Source organism: Carassius carassius, chromosome 38, assembly GCF_963082965.1.
Source record: "Carassius carassius chromosome 38, fCarCar2.1, whole genome shotgun sequence".
Lineage (NCBI taxonomy): Eukaryota > Metazoa > Chordata > Actinopteri > Cypriniformes > Cyprinidae > Carassius > Carassius carassius.
The window spans coordinates 16,221,173-16,244,502 of record NC_081792.1 but is presented as its reverse complement, the minus strand read 5'-3'; the positions used below and the strand labels follow the sequence as shown (position 1 = coordinate 16,244,502).

At 39.1% G+C, this 23,330-nt stretch overlaps 2 protein-coding genes across 2 annotated transcripts in view; one reads left to right on the top strand and one right to left on the bottom strand.

Annotated features, from left to right (window-relative positions):
- Window positions 1-23,008, bottom strand: part of LOC132119438 (A disintegrin and metalloproteinase with thrombospondin motifs 9-like) — a 39,773-nt gene extending 16,765 nt beyond the window's left edge. The window contains exons 1-19 of the mRNA XM_059529390.1: window positions 22,687-23,008; window positions 21,653-22,032; window positions 19,781-19,940; window positions 18,084-18,373; window positions 9,449-9,532; window positions 9,172-9,296; window positions 8,749-8,789; window positions 8,490-8,595; window positions 6,311-6,457; window positions 5,926-6,067; window positions 5,561-5,665; window positions 4,460-4,605; window positions 4,016-4,197; window positions 3,140-3,276; window positions 2,888-3,005; window positions 2,598-2,693; window positions 1,324-1,490; window positions 1,046-1,175; window positions 687-813 (exon numbers count right to left, since the gene is read on the bottom strand). Of these exons, the coding sequence (XP_059385373.1) occupies window positions 687-813; window positions 1,046-1,175; window positions 1,324-1,490; window positions 2,598-2,693; window positions 2,888-3,005; window positions 3,140-3,276; window positions 4,016-4,197; window positions 4,460-4,605; window positions 5,561-5,665; window positions 5,926-6,067; window positions 6,311-6,457; window positions 8,490-8,595; window positions 8,749-8,789; window positions 9,172-9,296; window positions 9,449-9,532; window positions 18,084-18,373; window positions 19,781-19,940; window positions 21,653-22,032; window positions 22,687-22,783 (2,780 nt within the window). The 5' untranslated portion in view covers window positions 22,784-23,008. The remainder of the gene's footprint in view (window positions 1-686; window positions 814-1,045; window positions 1,176-1,323; window positions 1,491-2,597; window positions 2,694-2,887; window positions 3,006-3,139; window positions 3,277-4,015; window positions 4,198-4,459; window positions 4,606-5,560; window positions 5,666-5,925; window positions 6,068-6,310; window positions 6,458-8,489; window positions 8,596-8,748; window positions 8,790-9,171; window positions 9,297-9,448; window positions 9,533-18,083; window positions 18,374-19,780; window positions 19,941-21,652; window positions 22,033-22,686) is intronic.
- On the top strand, window positions 14,185-17,444 carry LOC132119437 (uncharacterized). Its single transcript, XM_059529389.1, has 2 exons — window positions 14,185-16,881; window positions 17,223-17,444. The coding sequence occupies exon 1, from the start codon at window positions 14,409-14,411 to the stop codon at window positions 16,704-16,706; it is 2,298 nt and encodes a 765-aa protein (XP_059385372.1). The 5' UTR covers window positions 14,185-14,408; the 3' UTR covers window positions 16,707-16,881; window positions 17,223-17,444.
- Window positions 23,009-23,330: the final 322 nt, after the last annotated feature.

The window sequence follows — 23,330 nt, the reverse complement described above, 5'->3', positions numbered from 1 at the left end:
TTTTTTGTGAAAACTTCAAATCGATTAATTCGATTTTTTGCTTTAGCTCAAAATTAGCCTGTGCGCATTCCAACTCATTTTGCCAGCACGGGTCACAATTTCTTTCAGACACACATACACACACACACTCTCTCTCTCACTAACTCCAAACTTTTTAACGTTGGTGTAGGGCTGCACAATTATGACAAAAATCATAATTGTCGATTATTCCCTTGAAATTGTATTTGCCATTATCACAATTTACATCGATATTTACATCGATAGATGTTATTACTATTGTTTGATGCAACTGAATGCTGCATTCTTTTATGAAAATAAACAAGCTGAAAACAGTCTAACTGAACAACTTTTAGTGCTTTTCTATAGTATTAAGTATTCATCGGATTGGTTTCTTCTTTGAATTATAAAAAAGTAAAAAAATTATTATAATTAAAACTAAAATTAAATAAAATAGGAAATAACCCCTAAGATAACATGTAGAACAAAAAAAATGCATCTTAAGCACACAGAATAACATAAGTGGACTTTAAATGATTAATTGGCGCTTTGAACGATTCCGTAATTGTGGTATCCATAAATTTTTATTGCGATTAGAAATTTGATTAATTTTGCAGCCCTACGTTAGTGTATAATTTGGTTAAACAAGACACTAAAAGTTTATAAAACTAGTCAATGTGGACATGTACCTGAGTTCACAGTCTGTGTTGCATGGCTCAGAGATCACAGCTGGTTTGGGAGAGCTATTACACCGCTGATCAGACACAACCACTCGATCCGACTCACGACTGCACGTGATCTTCCTCTTGCGCTCTCCTGATGCACATAACATACAGCACAAGACATACAGAAGTTCAAACACATGTTTGTGATCTAGACAAAGGAAGAAAAAAGAAAGTTCCTCATTGTATTCTCCAAATTTCCAGGAAACACTGAACTGGATGTCCCCGTCAGCATTAAAACGTCTGGTTCAAGTTTACCAAATTCTAAACTGACATTTCTGGCAACTGTTTCACTAAAAAATATTTGTTGCTTCTTTCACACCCACCTTGGCACAAAAGACTGCAATCCTGCCATGGACCGAACGCATCCCATAAAAACTGCTGAGGTTTGTCCTCTATAGGAATATTGTAGGAATACCTGACGTCAGGGTTGAAGAGGTTACCTACGGATAGCACCTAGTTGGAAAAGATCACATATAGACTTAAAGTGTGATGTTACAAAGAGTTCCAAAATGATTGACATGTTCTTTAAATGTGAAGTTGCAATATTCCACAATGTAAGACAACATTAAAGTTCAAATTGAATTCACTGAAGCCATATTACCTGGATAATAATCTCCTCTTCTAGGCGGTCAGTGCAGTTGATTCTCTCAACAACATGGTCAGAGCCACTGTATTCAATAACAGTATTCCCTACTCTTACTTCCCTTTTAAACATACTGACCACAAAATCTCCATTGAGTAAATATTCTCCACGGCCATTGGACAAGGCTGCAAAAAATTAAAACAACATGCATGCTTTATATATGTTCAAGCACAAAAAGCTAATATGTATTCAGGCATGTGACAGGATCAACAATCAAACAGCATCCATTTGTTTTAAACACAAATTTTATTCACTACAAGACCTGAATTACCTAAGGAATAAAACATTTTCATATACAGTCAGATTTAGCAACAGTTGGGGCAGATTAGGCTAATCGGGGTAAAGAAATCCAGTTTTCTGTGAAAAGGCCACCTCTTGCTCTGCTGAAGTCAGTATGCTTCAAATATGCACACTAATGTGATTATGTAGCTAATTTCCTAAGTTACTTTCCTCGCAGCTTCACATATTACACCGGCCAACCCTTGTTCCTCATACATAAACACACACATATGAGCCAAATAAACATAGGCATGCAAAGATATCAATAAACATACAAGCACAGCTCCGTAATCTGCTGAAAGCAGCACATATGTCCATAGGTTTGTAGAGAAGCATTAACACAAAAACGTCTATGAACACTCTTGCAAAAGCCTCTTGAAAAGCTTAAATTAAATCTTGACATCGGTTAATTTATAGCACATCACAGAAAATATATAAGATTCATTTTAAATTAGGATTGTTCATGAATTCAAAATCAGATGTTTTCCATAAATTATTAACATTTATTTTAAAATGTAGGATATTTAATTATATACAACATCTAATGTTCAATTAAATAAAATCTTTAAATAATTAAACTAATAACTTAACTTTTTTAAATGCAATATTATCTTAAAATCAAACATTAAAATAACCATTCATTTTCATACTTTACATTATGATATTGTTAAAAGCACTTGAAGCATTTAGTATTTTATAGAAATATACATAGGTTTTTAAGTTTTATTTTTTAAGTAAATAAAATATTATATAATTTAAATATAACATGAAAATAATTATCAACATCTGTTTTGGCCACAATTATCAGTGCATCTCTAATATCTATTATTACATTGTCAAGTTTTATTTAAATCCTCTGAACAACCATTGAACTAAAACTGAAAAAACAAACAAACAAAAAAAAACAATCATATGGATTTGTATTTAACGTCTAATATAATTTGTTGCCTTACCGAGGTAGTTATCGTCCTCTGGTTTCCCTGAATAGCTGTGTTGTCTCACATCTATGTTTCTAGCACCGCTGGGAATTCGTACCACAACATTGTAACCTATAAAAAAGCAGAAATCAATCAAATGCTCTTCCAAAACGATTAATATAGAGTAAATATTATTGTTCTTTTAGTCTGTAATTGGGCTGAACGGCGTGGACCTGAAGAATTAAGATACTCTGGATTACTTTCATTAACATGAAAAAAATAAAACTGATCTGAACCCCACTAAACTTTTGACTTGTGTCACCTACCATAATGCACTATGTTGAACGTTCCTGCCACAGTCTTGCAAGATGAGTTATCTCCACCACACACTCCACACTTATCTCTCCTGGCCTTGGAGTTCAACACGTGGTCACATCCTGCTTGCTATAGAAACAGGATGTGGAATTAATTCAAAGGAAACACTAAAACAGGATTACACAGGACTATCTCTTTAAATTCTGCGGGATATTAATTGAAAATTGCATTTTCACACCATACATACACACAAAAGCACCCACCCTGCACAGTCCTTGCACACAGATATCGTTGGTGTCAGGCCCACACTGCGTTCCATCAATAACTCTGTCCCTGAGTTGGTAGTAAGCTGTATTGCCCGCCACACGACAGAATAGCTTACATCGATCCTTCATCAGAACTACAGCACACAGAGCCATGAGAAAGAGTTAGTACAGTGTGACTTCAGACTTACTGTATTTAGGACATTGATAGTACGTTTCTCATCACAGCTATTGTACTACACTATTCCCTAGGTAATTAAAATGTAATTGGGTTTGGTAATTACATTTTTTTTTAAGTATGGAACCTTTGAAATTATTGTCTCCACCATGTTTCAAATTATGTTTTTATATGGGTTAATACATACTGAAAGCAATTATATATTAGTTTAACAATCAGTTAGAACTTAAGAAACTTATTCTATAGGGACATCCTCAACAAACATTGAGGGCATATGAGCAGAAATTACTGGAAAACATCAAGTGAGAAATCTGCAGTTTTGTTTTACGATTATTTATTAATACAGTATTTATTAATATTTAGAATTATCGTTTATTTTTATATTTTAATTTTAGTTCGAGTTATTTATATATATTTCTAATAATATATTTTTTATTTACAAGCTGTTTCAGTGGAACACATATGGAAGATATATGGAAGAAAAGCAACAGCAACAGACATTGGTAATTTTTTCGGAGTTTAACACACATGGTCACTATGATCTTTCATTGTTTGAAAAAGACCTTTTGAAAAAGATTTTGTTTTCAATAGAATATGTTTTGGAACAACATGACGGTGAGAAATTAATGACAAAATGGTTTTTGAGTTAACTTTTCCTTGAATTTGTGCCATTTGCAATCATTGGACAAAAACCTTACTTCCACTATACTTTGGCACCCAGCGGACATTTGGAGGTAGACCATTGATGTTGAAGTGTCGCCCATCAAAGTTGGCACACTGTTCCTCCCTGAAGTCTTTCTTTTGTTTGGAACATGGCTCAGAGTTGCAGGAACGGAATTTCATTCTGCGTCCAACACAATACTTCCCCCCATTTTTGGGCCTAAATGTCATAAATACACATAAACCGAGCACATAGTCACATTGAGAAAAATTGACTATAAATGGTAACTATAAATCCTTTCTTAGAAATTTAAATAGAGCAAAACCTGCTGTCTACCCATGTGTATTAAGTATACATTCTCTGTTGAAGAATATTCTTCTTCAGGATGGCTGTGATGCTATAATTTTCCAGGAACATTGAGAAACCTGGTGCTAATTCACAGTCCAGTGAGGATGCAAGACTACAAAGAGCTGCAGCTTACACGGGTCGGTTGCAATCACGCACAGCGATCTTGATTCCCCCTCCGCAGGTCCTTGAGCATGTGCCAAAGGGACTCCAGACACCCCAGGCACCATCTAATTGAACAGATTCATGCTCTTTATGGATGCACAGGCCATGTTTACAATGCTGCAAATGAGAAGCAAACACAGAAAAGATGAGATCATTGCAGAATCAGTCAATGCAGCCTGCTTGTTATAAAGTCCACCGACTAAAATGACAAAGGAATGATATTAATACACAGACAACATGAAAATTCAAAGTGTGTTTTGTTTCACTTAAAACCCTTGTCAAGCATCTCTTTGTTTTGGGAGTTAAAAACAGCTTGCCAAAGGGAACTTTCAAGGAAAAGTTTACTCCACTTGGTAAACGCCTTCCACCTGCACATGGGTCAAGTTGGGTGATGCAAAGCTTAAATGTAAAACAATTTCAACCAATGATTACGAGACAATCCACATATCATGGCTGTTCCAAGTGTGAAAATCAAAACAAGCTGCAAGAGATCTAGATACATCAAGCTGCATGATACCACATGAAAGGATATATGATTTTCAAAGAAAAACAATCCATGGCAGCAATTCAATGCTGAGATACCTGGCAACCATGTAAAATTGCCCTTTTGTGATGTCATCTGCAATGCTTTTCATATGGAGGTCATGAGACTGACATTCACTATAACTACCACTATGTAAATCTGACTTGAGTTCACAATCTGGGAAACATTGTAAAACAGGGAAAGCATCAATTAGTGAGGACGAGTGTCAGAGTGCACGTGATTTGGTCGCTATTTGAAGGAAAAATGTGTTTGAAGTTGCACTGATGAATCTGCTTTTCATCTGCTTTGCAACTGCAAAAAATATCTGTTGGACCTACACACAAATCACATATTGTACAGCCATCTCAAGCAACCAACCAATTGTATTATTTCTTCATAATAGAAAAGATTACGTAAATCTTTTTTAAAGAGACAGTTCACCCCAAAACCTCACTCATGTCATTTAACACAGAAGATATTTTGGAGTTTGTTGTGGTCTAAACAAAATTTTTCTAATTATTTTCAAATTTGATATACTGAAGTGCTTGCCTTTCCTGGAGAACACTCGGTCCCATCGGCCCATGGCATGTGTTGGGTCCGACAGCCACGCTGAACTCCTTCTGGACTGGTGCACCACAACCTCCTGCACTGTGTCTGCACACCATCCAAACACTTACTGTTAGCTTAACAACTCTTAAACACTCACACACAGCATTTGCACTGATGCCTGATTTTTTTCTGCACATGTAGCATGCTTTGAATGTCACTTTGATATTACTAACAAGCTCTATTACAGACTCTCTTCATGTTTTTTTATGAAAAACATCTCCATAAATAATGTTAAACAGCAGATAATACACAGTAGAAGACGTCTATGTCAGTATGTTGTGCAATTCCCTGAGGGATTTTCTCACCATATATGGGCACACCTGTGTCCCAGGCCCAAATATCAGCTCACATTGTTTATTGACACTGTATATCTGTCCAGGCAGCTGCTTGGACAAACTGTATGGCCTAGAAACTGGCTCATCGAGCAAGCACTCACCATACCCTGTGCTAATGAGAAATGGTAAACAAATGAGTTGAAGAAAAACAAAACAAACTAGACACAAACAACAGAAATGTTCTTAGTGAGTGACTGAAGACAAAAAAGAAAAAAAAATGAATCTGTTCCATTTGCTACTGATGACATTGTTTCCATTTCAATTGAGTATGTTTAGAAGAAAGCAAATTAATGTTGACACTGGACATGTGGAGTGCAAAACAGAGAGTTCAATCCAACATCACAGGTTTACATACTCGAGAAACTCTGTGATGTATTTCCGGCTACATTTGGACCACATCCATGGATTGGTGTAATAGTTGAGCGTTGGGGCCATCACATGTTGCTGGTTCTTCACTCCATCCTCCTTGCATTTGTTACTGTCATCGTGAGGCATGTTGAACCTGAGAGCATAATTGAAAACACACATGCACACACACACACACACACACACAGGACAGGATGATGAGCAGGTTCAGGACACATGTACTCTGAAACTGATCCACACCATATCTGTAAGACTGACTAGTCTTCTACTTCAAAATGTCATGATTAATTCAATGTTTCTTTGCAATTCTTTGTAACTGAATTTTCCTAGCAATCTCTGAATGAAAAAAAAAAATTTTTTCAATGTATTTTCTTTCAAGCTGGTCAATTATTCTTACATGTAAAAAAATAAAATGTGTGTATAAATAAATAAATAAACACACACACACACACACACACAACTCTATATATCTAATTATTTGCACAATAAGTATTTAAAATTTACATAATAATTGCCCAGCTATATATATATATATATACATACATATATATATATATACATACATATATATATATATATATATATATATATATACATATATATATATATATATATATATATATATACATATATATATATATATATACATATATATATATATATATACATATATATATATATATATATATATATATATATATATATATATATATATATATATAGCTGGGCAATTATTATGTATTTTTTTATTTATATTTATATTTTTTTATATTTATTGTATGAGTGTTTTAACATCAGCTATATATATATATATATATATATATATATATATATATATATCTGTAGCTGATGTTAAAACACTCAGGACTATAAATAAAAAATAAACAATTTAAACTAAAATCAATGCTACTATTAAATTTAAGCTTTGCAGCATTATGATGTACAGCACGAGGAATGGATTTTCATTTTGGGATTAGAATAGATAACAAATTACTTTACTGTACATAATGGCTAAGGTAACCTAAATGTAAAAATAGGGGAAGTGAGTCTGTGCAATGAAATATCCCAAACCATAAAGGAACAATATTTATTCAATATTTTAGTAAATATTTAATAAGAACAGTGTAAAATATGTGCTCATTTTAGTTCAGTAACATTTTTTTTATTTGTCATCAATAAATAGTTTTATTTATATCAGCATTAAATAGACCATATGCCACCCTGCTCTCAAGATATTGCTTGCAATACTGGCAATATTAAAGATCTCATAACAGTTGGCCATTAGTAAGGAAAGTAATAATCCCATGAGCAGCAGGACATATCAGATTCAGTGACGGCCATAGCGGAGAGATGTGGTACCCGCTGCATAGCATTGAACAGCACCAGGACTAAATCCCCACTCAAGCGCATGGTACTGATGCCAACGGATAAGAGTGGAATTCAAAAAGGGAGTTCATTTAAAGGCCTTTAAAGGTCATTTCCAAATGACTGTACATGCTAAATTTAGCTGTAGATGCATTTGCCATAACATGTTAGCCTTCTAATGAAGATTTTCGGCAAGCTATGACTAAAATAGCTACAGAGAGACACTGACAGAATGTTTGTTTTAATATACTTGACCATCATGAGATCACTGTATATGCCATGACATAATTTATTTAAATAATTGACCTCCAAGAGTCTATTAAGCTAAAAAAGTTATTTCTGCAGTGATGAACAAAAGACCTTGAGAAGTTGCATATCAGACACAGACACACTGTTATCGAGCTGTACAAAAGGCAAAGGCATCTTCCCAAAGTATACCAAAATAAAAGAAACACATCTAAGGAAAAACTGTAGTAGAGAGGCCTGAGAAACTTGTGGACCTTGAAGAAGTGGAGTTTTTTAAAAGCAGTACTAAAAAAATGTAGAACACAACAGTAAGACAATTTAGTTCTGGGTATAATAAAAGCACCTCTCAAGCAAAGTCAATGTGACAAGAGCATTTGAGGATAATTTGGGAGACGTTACAGCCCAAAAAGTATTTGGACACTTAAGTCACATTTAAAACTTAAAAAAGCATGACTGTCATTGTGCTAACAAAAAATTAACTCAAGTGGCATTCATTTTAAAGGAGAAAAGTACACACATATTTACAAAGCGAAACATTTCACAAAAATAGTACTCACACATGGCCAAGCTCATGAGCAATGGTGAACGCAGTACTGAGTCCATTATCCTCATTAATACTGCAACTTCTGTAGGGATCACAAACTGTACCCAGCTCAGCAAGACCTGAGCATGAGAGTACACAGTGGTTATAGTCAAAACTAAAGGAATAATATTATTCGTAGCTGTTGTTGTAATTCTCATCACTGCCATCAACATCATGCTCATTGTCGACATAAGTATAATTATAATCACCATTTTCAAACAAAGATGATTTACCTAAAGTGTCACACTTGTCCCGTGCTCGACAGATGTCCTGCCTAAAAATGAAAAAAGGATAAGGCGTCACAAATTTGGATACACTTTTATCTTGCATTTGTGTCTTTGCTGCCCACTGGTTTCTTCTTTCTGCACTCATAGCCTTGAAAAGAATGACCCAAGTAATTGTAGCACCATAAATAATCACTTTGTTACTCAAATCAATTATATTAAACAGATTTTTTGCCATTTTCAATGTTCACACCAAGTATGCCGTTTCTGTGTTGCCACATGAATGGCACTGAAACCACACTGTGGAGAGAAGCCACAAAACATCACACAACTAGACTTATCGTATGTTCTGTATTCTACAACAGCTGTGAGCAATAAGACTAGGTAAAGAAATATCCGAAATCTAAAGCATCCCATAAAAATGGCTTTTACCTTGTGATTAGAATGGCGGTGTCATGATGTGAATGATGGCTGTCATCCGGATGGTTCTGACTCTGCTGCCATATGCAGAAGTTTTTCAAACTGACTTGTGCATTGAAAGAGATAGTGGGACCATCCTGTAGAAGAACAGAGACAGATGAGAACATTCGATTACATTTAGACATATGGAAATAATTAAGGCTTGACTGTAATAATCTGCTTAAGTACATTTTAAAAGAGCTCGTAATGCAACCATTAATTACCACACTTCCTCAAACAGAACTCTTACCAGCTCATTCTTTATGATGACCAGCTCCACAATAGCAATGTTAATCAGGTTTCCAATGCTGGGATCCTTATAGATGGAGGAAACCTAAGTGAGAGAACACAGACAATTGGAATTCACTGTCAAAGCTTCAAATTACTTTACAACAGGTTATCAAACTACCAGTCTCAGAGTTTCAGCAGTTATTATATTATATACAACTGTTCAAAACTGTTTGAGGTCAGTAAGATTGTAAGAAATTTGACTTTTATTCTGCAAGGATGCATTAAATTGATCAAAAGTGACAATGATGATAAATGATCATCATAATAATGCTGAAAAATCAGCTTTGCCATTACAGAAATGTTAATTATTTTTAATATATAAAAATTGTTGTTTTAAATTGAAATAATGTTTCACAATATTACTGTTTTTACTGTATTTTGATTGTCAGAAAGACCACCGGAACGGTTTCTGACGGACTGATATTGTAGTTGCTACTTCCAATAGACTGATGCAATAGCCAGCTCCAGACGTGCGCTCTCCATTATTGTTCAGTGTTGTGCATTTATGCAAACAAATGTGAGTAATCATGTAAATATTTAATTAACACTTTGTACTTATAATTGTGAATGTCTGGCGATCTGTGGAATGTTTTTGAGATGTGTAATGATGATCGCGATGTGACCGCGGATAGGCGCTAATTCCATAAGCCGCGTTAGTCTGATCACATTGAACTCACAAGTGTTGTTGTATTTCATGCTGCGTTATGCCGTGTATTGGAGTTTACTTTCTTATATAATATACATATATTATCTGATAGTTGAGTATTCGTTTGTGATGAGTGATTTAACCAGTTATTGATATTTTGTGAGTTAATTTGCAGTGAATATATACAGATGTTGTATTTATACTGTATTCTTTATCTGTTTCACAGACCACAACGCAATAACCTATGTTAAATACTGCCATTGGATCTATCACATCTTCAGATGATGTTGTAAGGGATATCACTGATTACCTGAAAAGTACTATTAAAGAAAAGCTTGAAAGGATTCACATCGACCATGCCTGATTCTCTAACCGGAATCAATGTCCATATTTGTCCGCCAGTAGAACTGAAAATTTAACAAGGTTGACAGAGGTGGTAGCCTGCAACAAATTGGTCCTTCGAGCCGGATACTGGCAACAGCAAACAATATGGACACTGCAGCTAGTGATACAGCGGAGCCTGTGGTCAGACCCAAGAGACAAAGTAAACCACCTTCACATCTGAGTGACTATGAGGTTGACTACATACCCCCAGTGGACCCTCCTCCAATCTCTTTTTCTCGCTGTCACAGCAACATAAGAGCCAATCGAGGAAAACGTCCCACAGTAAAGCCAGCTCTCATTCCAGATCCAGTGGTCATTCCATTATCTCTGGTGTGCAAGCTACTTCTGCACTCACAAGCAGTCAGGCAGCCATGGTGGATGAGACAATCAAGCAGAGGCAGTATGACAACCTACTTCAGCAGATAGAGGAGGACACGTTGGCAGAAATAGAATATCAGAGACTGCAAACACAAGCTAAAGAGGCTCAACGTGTTCAGGAAGAGGCTCTCATGGCAAAGGAAGCACTAACTAACCAATTAGAACGACGACGTAAGCTAAAAAAGGCAGAGACTGACCTAGAAGTGGCCAAACTGGTGAATTCTTTGCTCAGCCAAGACTTGAGTGTGGACAATGCAGGTTCTGAAGGATCCCCAGACACAACCGTGCCACCACCACAGTCACTTCATGCCAGCCCAGTCCAGTCTCCTGTATCTCAGCAGTCTCCCAGCCCCGTATTGGCCATGATGCAAGCCACGCAGACTGTCTCAGAGGCACAGAGCACATCAAGGGGACCATGCATAGTTCAGTCACTCAAAACTCCTCCATTGCCATTACAAGTTCCAGCTTACACCGCACAGTTGTCCGCATGTTCAGTCACTCAAACCCAAGGAAGATCACAAGTAGCACATTATGAGGAGAATATGTCACATGTCTTGCAGCAGCCAAGCCCAGTCTCAATACCACTACCTCCATTCAGCCCTGTGCAACAAGCAGCGACTCAGCTTGCGACACCATACCCAGGTAGTGTTCTGATATCACAGACTAAACCTCCTGTTGCACCCATTGCATCAACCTCACATGTGAATACTCCATTACCAAGGCAGTCAGCCCCTCTTATGAGTCAGAATCAGCCTATTCCAACCACTCATCATAGAGCACCTTTCTTATCAAACACACCCATCTGCCCTCAACCATATTCACCTCTACCTGTTCCTCAAGCTGGTTACATACCCCAACCCGGGACAGAACTTCTGATGGCAGCAGCCTATGGCATTCCTCGCCCCACACTACCAGTGTTTGAGAGTGGCACTGAAAGTGACTTTGCCTTGTTGAAGTTGGCCTTAGATAATTTCTTAAGTCACCATACTCACATCAGCGAGCAGTACAAATATCAAGTGTTGCTGAGTCACCTGAAATTTGCTAGTGCCCAACAACTGGCTAAAGCATATATGCACCACCCACAGCCATACACCACAGCCTTACAAGCTTTGCAGGAGAAGTATGGCCAGCCCAGGCAGCTTGTGCAATCTGAGTTAGGTGCAATCATGAGTACACCACCACTTAAAATGGGTGATTCTAATGCATTTGACTCATTTGCCTTATCTGTCCAATCACTAGTAGGCATGCTGAGAACACTGGAAGGTCAAAACGGGTATGAGCTCATGTGTGGTTCACACGTAGACCGCCTTCTGAGTAAACTGCCACCTGCTTATCGAGACAGCTTCGTAGAATACTGCCTGAGCCATGGAATTCTACAAACTGGTACAGACAGAACCTTTACTCTCCCCGACTTCGCATCCTGGTTACAAACAAAGTCACAAGCTAAACGTATCTCAAGCCGAGCAGCCGCTGTATTTCAGTCCGACACTACAAAGTCATCTGGGAAGAGTAAATACACTCCATATCACCAAGAGCGTTCAACACCTATACTTCTGACATCAGAGAAATCTGTCAAGCCTTCTGCAACGGCACAAGTAAAGGTCATCTCCAAGCCAAAGCCCTATTGTCCTCATTGCGACAACCAAGATCACTATCTTAACTCCTATGATAAATTCAAAAGGCTGACCACTGCACAGATCATCACCTGGATCGCAGAGGGCAAACGTTGTTGGAAGTGTGGTCGGAATCATTCAGCCGACTCCTGTAACCTCAAGCGACCGTGTAAAGTCTGCAAAGAGCTTCACCTTACCGTGCTGCATGACTCGATTAATGACACCTCCAGAGCAGTGCTTATGGTGAGCCTACCATCGACACATATCTATCTAGATAGACCCAACCGCTCACAGAAAGTCATGCTAAAAGTTGTCAGAGTTCTCTTGCACAATGGTGGCCAAACAATGGAAGCTCATGCTGTCTTAGATGACGGCTCTGAAAGAACTATCGTCCTTCCCCAAGTGGTTCGACAGCTCAGGCTAAATGGAGCTCCAGAAGTTCTTCCCTTGCAGACAATTCACCAGAGCCATACCAAACTTGATGGTTCCACAGTAACTTTTGAGGTGTCTTCTATCACCAAACCTACAGAGAGGTATGTCATTCGAAACGCCTTTACTGCCTCTGGTTTAAGCCTTGCTGAACATACTTACCCTGTGGCAGCACTCCAGAAAGCATATCGCCACTTGAGAGGTCTACCCTTACAGCCAGTTGACAACGTCAAACCCTTACTCCTCATAGGGTCTGATATGCCACACCTCCTGATGCCAGTTCAGCCAGTGCGAAGAGGAGCAGAGAGCAGCCCCATTGCCATATGTACCAAGCTTGGTTGGGTACTGCAAGGCCCAATGTGTCCAATTCAGCCCCCTAAAGGTCTGCAACAATGTTTGCATATTATGACATCCCCAACACGTGACGAGCTGTATCAGCATGTTGAGCGCTTGTGGCAAGTTGACACTGTTCCATACAATGAAAAGGTGATAACAAGATCGAAACAAGACCAACAGTGCTATAACCTTTTGCAGACTGCCACTGTCAGAGTGAACGTGGATGGTGTCCTGCGGTATGCTACTCCACTGCTGAGGCGCTCTCCTATCACTTTGCTTAATGGAGGTATGGAGTCTGTGCTCCCCAGCTTAAGAAACATTGAGAGAAAACTGGCCAAGAATCCTGAGCAAGCACAAGTTTACTGTTCTGAGATTCAAAAGCTTGAATCAGCAGGCTACATTGCTAAGATAGCACCAGATGAGGTAGACAAGTCCACAGAGTCGTGGTTCATTCCTCACCACATAGTGCACCACAACGGAAAGGATCGAATAGTCTACAACTGTTCCTTCCAGTACCATGGTCAGAGCTTGAATGAACAACTCCTTCCAGGGCCAACACTTGGGCCATCTCTGTTGGGCGTGATATTGAGGTTCCGGCAACATGCAGTTGCAGTGAGCGGGGACATAAAAGGCATGTTCCACCAAGTACGCTTATTACCTGGTGACAAATCGGTCCTGCGATTCATCTGGAGGAACATGAACCAGGAAGCTCACCCAGACATTTACGAGTGGCAGGTACTTCCCTTTGGTACGACCTGCAGCCCGTGTTGCACCACTTATGCTCTTCAGTATCATGCCCAAGAATACAGACATACCATGGCTGGACTAGTTGACATTGTGGAGACCTCATTCTATGTTGATAACTGCCTTCACAGTACCAAGATGAGTCCAAAGTCATAATAGATGGTTTGCGTCAGTCCTTGCTACAGGGAGGCTTTGAAATCCGACAATGGGCATCCAATGTGCCATCCATTCTAAGGCACCTCCCATCGGAAGCCAGATCAGCTAGTAGTGAGTGCTGGTTGTCTCAGAGTAGCACTGACCTGCAAGAACTTACACTCGGCTTACAATGGAATTGCCTCGATGACACCCTTGGGTATAGAAACCGTGTAGCAGAGCCTGCTCAGCCCACTATGAGGAACCTGTATAAGACTTCGGCAAGCCAATATGACCCCTTGGGGTTCATCCTACCCTTCACCACGAGGGCAAAGACTCTGATCCAGGATCTCTGGAAACACAACCTAAGCTGGGATGACCCTATTGAACCCTTACATCTGCGTGAGAAATGGTCCACATGGATTGCAGAGCTTTCCAGTATCACCAAACTACAATTCCCTCGACCTTATGCTCCTGGCAAGTCTGACACTCCGTCCACTGTCAGAGAGTTACATGTCTTTTGCGACGCCTCGGAGAGGGTATATGGATCTGTCGCCTACCTTCAGGTCACCGACGAGAGTGATGAAGTTTATGTCACCTTTGTCCTAGCCCGATCTAGAGTGGCCCCTCGGAAATGTCTATCTATGCCCCGTCTGGAGTTGTGCGCGGCGCTCTCTGGAGCTCAGATGGCCAAAGTTATACAGACTGAACATACCATTCCCATACACCAAGTCACATACTGGACTGATTCAACCACGGTGCTGCATTGGTTAAAATCAGAATCTTGTCGATACAAAGTCTTTGTGGGGTCCAGAGTAGCCGAGATCCAGACTTTGACAGATGTTTCCAGATGGTGGTATGTTGACTCTGCTAGAAATCCTGCTGACCACATCACCAGGGGTCTTACCTTAGCGGAACTAGCTTGCCCTCACCAGTGGAGATCCGGTCCTTCCTTCCTGACTCAACCACAGAATAAGTGGCCAGCATTACCCAGTTCAGAGCCTGAACCAGACCTGAGTGAGATGAAAAGAGCATCCTTTGTTGGAGCAATCACAGTTGTTCCCAGTCCAGTGCCTTTAGACTTCAGTCAATTCAGAACCTGGAAGGAGCTACTTCAAGCAACTGTGGAGTCCTGTGATGGGGCGGCCAACTCTGACAACTCTTCTGAAGCCCCAAGGTATATACAGGCAGAGAAGCTCCTCTTAGCACAGGCACAGCTTGATTCATTTCCAGAAGAATTGCGGGCTTTGAAAGCTGGACAATTCATCTCGACAGACAGCCGATTGAGGTCTCTCGCCCCAGAATATGACAAAGATACTGGTCTTATCAGAGTGGGAGGACGACTTCGTCGTATTGAAACCCTGCCTCCTGATGTCATTCACCCTATTGTTCTAGACCCTCAACATCAGGTCACAAAGTTGCTCATCCAAGACATAGATCAACAGCTCAATCATCCTGGTGCAGAACGAGTACTAGCGGAGCTATGCCGTCGATACTGGGTGCTTAGAGGCCGTGAAGCTGTGCGCAGACACCAACATTTCTGTCAGGATTGCCAATTTTGGCACTCCAAGCCACAGAACCCAAAGATGGCTGACCTTCCACCCTGCAGGCTACGTCTGTTCAAGCCACCATTCTTCTCCACTGGCGTAGACTGCTTCGTGCCCTTTCAGGTGAAGATAGGTCGACGTCAAGAAAAGAGATGGGGGATCTTATATAAGTGCTTGACGACCAGATGTTTACATCTTGATCTCCTTGAACACCTAGACACAGACGCCTTTCTCCTGTCTTTACGACGCTTTATAGCCCGCAGAGGGAAGCCCTTTGAGATATTATGTGACAACGGCACCAACTTCACTGGAGGCAGTCATGAGTTAAGAGAATCCTTTAGTCAAATGACACCTGAACTTCAGACACAACTGGCTAAACAGCAGATCCAGTTTCGCTATATCCCACCGAGCGCCCCTCACTTTGGCGGTACATGGGAGCGAGAGGTGAAGTCAGTTAAGACTGCTTTGCGAGTCATTTTACGGGAACAATCCGTGCCTGAATCTGTGCTGCAAACATTACTAGTGGAAGTAGAGGGCATACTCAATTCCAAGGCACTTGGCTATGTTTCATCTGACATTGCAGACCCGGACCCTGTGACCCCGAACATGTTACTCATGGGACGCCGTGATGCCTCCTTACCACAAGTCCTTTATGACTCCAATGAGCTCTTGGGCAAACGCAGGTGGCGACATAGCCAGGTATTGGCTGATCAGTTCTGGACTGCTTTCATACGCAGCTACCTACCAGAACTACAGGGCAGACAGAAATGGACATCGGATGGCAAAGGGTTGGCAGTAGGACAGGTGGTGCTCCTAATTGACCATCAACTCCCACGAGCACTATGGCCTGTGGGTACCGTGACAGAGACCTATGCAGGAGCAGACAAGAGGATTCGGACAGCTAAAGTCAAAGTCAAGGACAAAATGTATCTGCGGCCTGTTGTGAAACTGATTCCACTTCCTCCAAAGAGGGATGAGGATAAAGACACTTTGGATGGCCTTTCTTAAGGGCTACAATTAGCCTGCCGGTAATTGGGGGCGGCAATGTCAGAAAGACCACCGGAACGGTTTCTGACGGACTGATATTGTAGTTGCTACTTCCAATAGACTGATGCAATAGCCAGCTCCAGACGTGCGCTCTCCATTATTGTTCAGTGTTGTGCGTTTATGCAAACAAATGTGAGTAATCATGTAAATATTTAATTAACACTAATTGTGAATGTCTGGCGATCTGTGGAATGTTTTTGAGATGTGTAATGACGATCGCGATGTGACCGCGGATAGGCGCTAATTCCATAAGCCGCGTTAGTCTGATCACATTGAACTCACAAGTGTTGTTGTATTTCATGCTGCGTTATGCCGTGTATTGGAGTTTACTTTCTTATATAATATACATATATTATCTGATAGTTGAGTATTCGTTTGTGATGAGTGATTTAACCAGTTATTGATATTTTGTGAGTTAATTTGCAGTGAATATATACAGATGTTGTATTTATACTGTATTCTTTATCTGTTTCACAGACCACAACGCAATAACCTATGTTAAATACTGCCATTTGATCTATCACATCTTCAGATTATGTTGTAAGGGATATCACTGATTACCTGAAAAGTACTATTAAAGAAAAGCTTGAAAGGATTCACATCGACCATGCCTGATTCTCTAACCAGAATCAATGTCCATATTTGTCCGCCAGTAGAACTGAAAATTTAACAAGGTTGACAGAGGTGGTAGCCTGCAACATTGATCAAATATGCAGACTTGCTGAGCATAAGAGACTTCATATATGTGTATATAACCATTTGAGAACATCACGTAACTTGTAGGATCCTGTAATATCAGTTTGAGACCCTTGCTTTATAAGAAGAAATGTTGTGTCTTCATTTGCATTCATCTTGATGTAACTAAAGAGACACCACTGAAAACATATTTCTCACTCAAAATGTGAAAGTACTTAGTAGGGTGTTTTTTTTTTTTTTTTTACATTCGCTGACTTGATTTTTTTGATTTCTGAATTTCAATACACACAGACCTCGTTTAACATGTGACATTAACTTCAGCTGTTGAAAAAAAATGTTTCTTGGCCATTGAGAACTAGCTTGTGCTGCCAGATCCTGCTGAGAATGCAGTCTTTGCCAAGATCAAAATATAGGTCATCTAACCTCCCTGTGTGTTCCAACCAAAAAAGCATCTAAAGCATGTAGTCCATGCAACATACCTGATTTTATTTGTTTTATATTCACATTCATCAAGTCTGTCAGACACATTAACCTCATGCCAATGATCTGTCCCATAAGAGCTAGTAAGTGCAAGTGTCTCCCCATGAGACCTAAAGCAACAGACACAACCCAGGAGACTATCGTTAACTGGGCAGAACTTACAATGGACATCAGTGTAAGAATGTAGTGCTGGAGGTTGCTTCCATGATGTTCCACCATCTTACTGTCTGCCACAACCATGACTTCAACAAAACGGGGGTAGGAGAGGAAACGCTTTGATCTCCGGTGTGGCTTGGAGTCACTGCTTTCATTAGTGGAGTTGTGCTTGTTTTCTGAGGGGAAGGCTGCAGAGAAGAGTCTGGAATTAAGAGTCTCCAGGTTGGACAACAAGCTTGAGGGTGACTTTCTCTTCAGTCCTCTGTTCCTGTGTCTGTGGTGTGGCTCTTTATGTCCTGCATTGAAGGAAGAAAACAATACATGTTAAGAAATATAAAGAAGTGATAATGCATCCAAGCCTCCTTGTTCATCATGATCTATATTAGATGATAATATGGATTGTAGACAGGTGAGCCATTTTTAACAAATAATTGCAGGCTTGATGAGCATAAGAGACTTACTCTCAAACATTAAACCTAAACTTTTGAATGCTAATGTATGGCACGAAATGAAAGTTTTATTGTAAGCCTGGCAACCTGCCAAAATAGTAAAAGTTGTATAATGACTACTCATCTATGGACAGTGAAATCTTAGGTCACAATAAAGTAGATGTTTATAGAGCTTCATTATGATTACTACATAAATGTAATAGCTGGATAGTCTTAATTTCCGTAATTAATTTCTCATCTATGGACAGTGAAATCTTAGGTCACAATACAGTAGATGTTTATAGAGCTTCATTATGATTACTACATAAATGTAATAGCTGGATAGTCTTAATTTCCGTAAGCTTAAAATAGCACAAAAATGCAACAAAACCCAGTGCTTATACTCAACGTCAAACAATGGGTAATTGATTTTACACAAAAATCACATTGCAAGAAGCGTGTGCTGGGAATAAAAATCCTATTCCACTAGACAAGAAGAAAGCCACAATGGAGCTTTCAATAAAACTCTTGCCATCTAAAAAAAGTTCTTCTCCCAGCAATTTTGGGGGCCAAACGTTTCCTTAACATAACACAATTCCAATTGGGTATTTCAAAAAACAAAGCTGTTGTTGAGTGCTATTTACTGTATACAAGTCACGTGCATTGTTTTTTAACAATGAATTTACAAACATTTTAAACTGGCTTTACTTTACTACAGTGCTACTGACCACGTGGCTTTCATGGTATTGGGCCTCTTGAGTTTTCTAATTTTCAGGCCACAGGAAGTGCAAGAGTCAACAGGATTTTGTGGCAGCAAACTAAGATTGGAATGATACCAAGAACTTCCAAAATGATTTTTCCTGTTCCACTGACTTCTACTCAATGACATTTAAAAATAGAAAAGTGAAGGATGCATTCGTCTATGATAGCATGTCAGTTTCCGTGCCTAGAGGCGCTTTCTGTGCATATATTCATAATCATATTTAGATTTACAGAATTACAACTGGTCAACTTAGATATACAATAACATATACCATTTGCATAACTATACAAAAACAATATGGCAATTTTACACTTTTAATCTTGAATAGATTGAGTACAATGCACTGGGAGGCAGTGAATTCACTGCATTGATGAAAGATCCAGTACAATATCAAATGATGGAGTTCTGTTGTTGTGAATATTACAGTTATTGGTTTACTTTAATGTTTAAAATCAAATCCAATCTTAATCTTTCCCATTCCAAAGATAAGAGTTAGGTGTCTTGCTACTTACCTGAAGTTTCACATGTAGTCGAATCAACTACAGTCTTTTCTGAGGCATCTTTTCTGTAAACAACATGAGGTTTGATGTGTTCTTCTTCATAATGTTGACCATTGTAGCTATGAAGGGGCTCTACAAAAAACTCCCCTTCTGGTGACCTGAAAGTGCCAAGCTAAAACAAATAACAACAATGTTTAAATTGGTCCATGGCCAGTGAAGTCTATAGACACATGGTGTGGGTGGCTGTAAGTTGTCCATACAACTTTTTACTTAGGTACAAATCCTAAATGGGCGATGGAGTGATAAAGTAAACCTATATTGCATGCATATAAGTGCACTGGCTTCTGGGGGGTAATGAATGCAGAATGTTACTGATAACTATCCGAACATTCAGCTACATTTATGAAGCATAATGATTTGAAATGTTAATTTCCCAAAAGCCAGCGAGAAGCACTTTGGTAAATCCTCTCCTTATCTTCAAGAAGAAACATATTGAACAGGTTTGAGGCTGGCTGTTATATTACAGAAAACAGATTTTAGACAAATTATTTGCATACACCTGAGTATGAAGGGATACAAACTGGCCATCACAAACTAGCCTGACTATTTTAACAAAATTTGCCTGAGATTCTGAATAAGAATACATGTGCAGAAAATGTAATGTTAAAATGCCATATGACCATATAATCTCCAGGTTACACACCATCTATGCTATTTGGGGTGGCACAGTATTATCTAGGCAGGTAATCCAAACTTCATACTGTAGGTTCAAACCATAAAGGAAGCAACAAATGAATCATGTTATGTCATAATATGACTAGTTTCTTCAATATGTAGGTTTAAATGGAATAAAGGGTAAACATTAAATTTTCTCTTTGAGGTTTTGTTAAATGACATGAATATTTTAAACCAATATTACACGCATCAATACATTCAATGGAAGCCTACCACTGTCATGATAGCACATTTTAAAATAATGGACTTCTAATGCCTTGTGACAATATTATTTTATGAAATCTAGCCAGAAACTCATATGCAGACCTAACTAATATGTTTATGAGTTTGTGTCCTCCATTGACATTCAATCGACACATAAATTGAAAGCATCATTATAGCAGATGTTGGGGGGGCTCCTGATAGTGTGAAATCGACTTTTCCCTGTTGTGTTTCAGTTTTAATTAAGCAAGCTAAAACACTTACAGATGAAAGATATACTTAAATTGATTTTTGTAGTGTTTAATGTTAAGTGTAAGTTATAGGTTCTTAACTGAATCATGCATGCAACAAACTGTATTGGGAAACAAGAAATTGTATGGGGGGAAACGCTTTTTAATATTTTAGACTTGCCATTACCTGGATGTCAAGGACCACGTGACAACTAAAAAAGCGCCAAATACGGGTTGGAACAGGTTCTTAGAACAAACGATTCGAAAAAAAAGTTCCCACTAATTTCCATGACTAATTCTGATGAGTGAAAACACTGTATGTGAGTAACGGCGTTCCATGGCGCGAACTCGCGTTCACATCAACAGACATCCGAGTCCCATATCGTATCTGAGTCCCATATATGGACTGACATTGACGTCAGCACACAGGTGCTGCTTATGCTACTGATGAGTGTGCGTCAGCTAGATCATTTACAGAGCGTAATTGTGTATGATCGTTGACTTTATATGTTGAGAACGAATATACTTTCTAAGTGATCTGCCTCAAAATTGGTGCGCATGTATCCGACTACTAACTCGCGCTAAACTTCTTTTTATGTGTAGCTACTAGTGTCTGAAGTGCAACATTTGCAAAGTTTCCGAAAGCTTACTGCGACCTGTTTCGCATAAATTATGATTAAGGTAAGTATTGTTAACAATAAACATGTATTAAACTCACCAAACCGGAGCAGAGGCTGATGACTGCAGTGTGCTCCTGCCCAGCGTTCACATGTCCTTTATAAAAACAGTGCTGATACTCCGTGTCCTCCTCCCCTTCTTCTGAATTATCACCTTCACTTGATGCTCCGAGTATCGTGACAGTGTAAACTGGCGCAATAAATCCCGACTCAAGTGTAAGATTAAGGGAATAGTCCTGCCCAAAGGCAGATATTTGATAATAGACGTGCGGAGAGGTCCAGTGATGGGAGATGTTGCCGGTAACTGGCTCGGCACTCCGCTTTCTCCTCTTGAAGTGCACGCCCGTTGGCAGTGTGTCACCGGCTTCATTCACTCTAGCCGGAGTTACAATCTCATATGTGCCAAACTGCTGCAGTTTCACTGTGAACGAAAACAGAGATTGAATAGTAAAATTCAGTAACAATACTATTTTATCAATATTTTTGTAACTATTTTTCAGACAAATTGTCCTCTAATTGATCGAATATTGGACTGCGCGTCTTTGTAACATGTAACAGGCTTGACAGTTTACATTTTAATTTGACATTACAATATAGTGAAACTACACTTAATACAAAGACAACGATGTCGACAATTCTTTAAAAATCTGCTTTTCTTTAGTTATCAATGACTATGGTAACAGGGTTGACACCGTAAGATCGTTCCCTACTTAAAAACATAAAACATGATGAAAAAGAGAACACTTAAACCTGTCCTTGAAGAGTTTTTGAAGGAAAAAAAATACTTTTTGAAGAAAAGAAATATTACTTAAAATAGAAAAATATAGGATAATGGTAACAGGGTTGATGAATAACCTAGGAACACAACTTAAGTTTCTTTAACAATTCATAATGTCAGCCTACACTACATTAAAAAAAAATCTCCATCTCCAAGACTCCACGAAATTAATCAGGTGTCAAGTGAGTTAGCTTACTCGAAGAGTCTTCATAGAGCGCGTGTTGCAAGCAAGGAAAAGTCATTCATTCTTGCACAGAGTTGAATGAGAGAGTAAAAGATCACCATAAGAGCCCATACCTTTCTCAGATCCTAGCGGTCTCCCTGCTGAAGCTAGTGCATTCATAAAATCAAAGAGCAATACTAAAAAACTTACTCCCCTGAAGAAAAAAAACATGATTGTCCACGAAGAAAAAAAAAGATGAATGAATGAATGCAAGCAAGCTCGAATTCAGTATTCCGCTATCCCTTAAAGCAGCGCTCAGCCGGGATTTCTGCCGCACGGTTGCCACATCCAAAGCGTTTCTTCTCTACTTAATAGAAGTGACTTCCATGTCGCTAACAAGAGCTCGATCGGAGCTCTTGGTTTGCATGCATGATACCAGAAAGGGGGTCGATGCAGCTGTGGTGGTCTCCAGTTTGCTGATTACTTAGTCGAGATTGGGCGTACTCTTAAGAGACACCCCTCTCTCAGAAAGCCACTCCTGCCATATGTGTCGCTAATGTAGCGCACAGACTAAACTCAATTTTAAAATCACTGAACATATTACTCAGAATGACCAATCACACGTGCATTATGTTCTTGTTCCTTCTTCAGATTGTGTAGTTAAACTGTACATTCAGTTATTTCCTTTGCCTCTCTCTCATAAGAGTTCTCAGTCAAATTGATGTTTACATTAATACAAACAGCTCTGAGTCAGTACATAAGTACAGTTCTTCTTTTA

Excerpts from the sequence above, each read along its gene's own strand:
- LOC132119437 (XM_059529389.1), top strand. The coding sequence starts at position 14,409 with ATGAGGAACCTGTATAAGACTTCGGCAAGCCAATATGACCCCTTGGGG.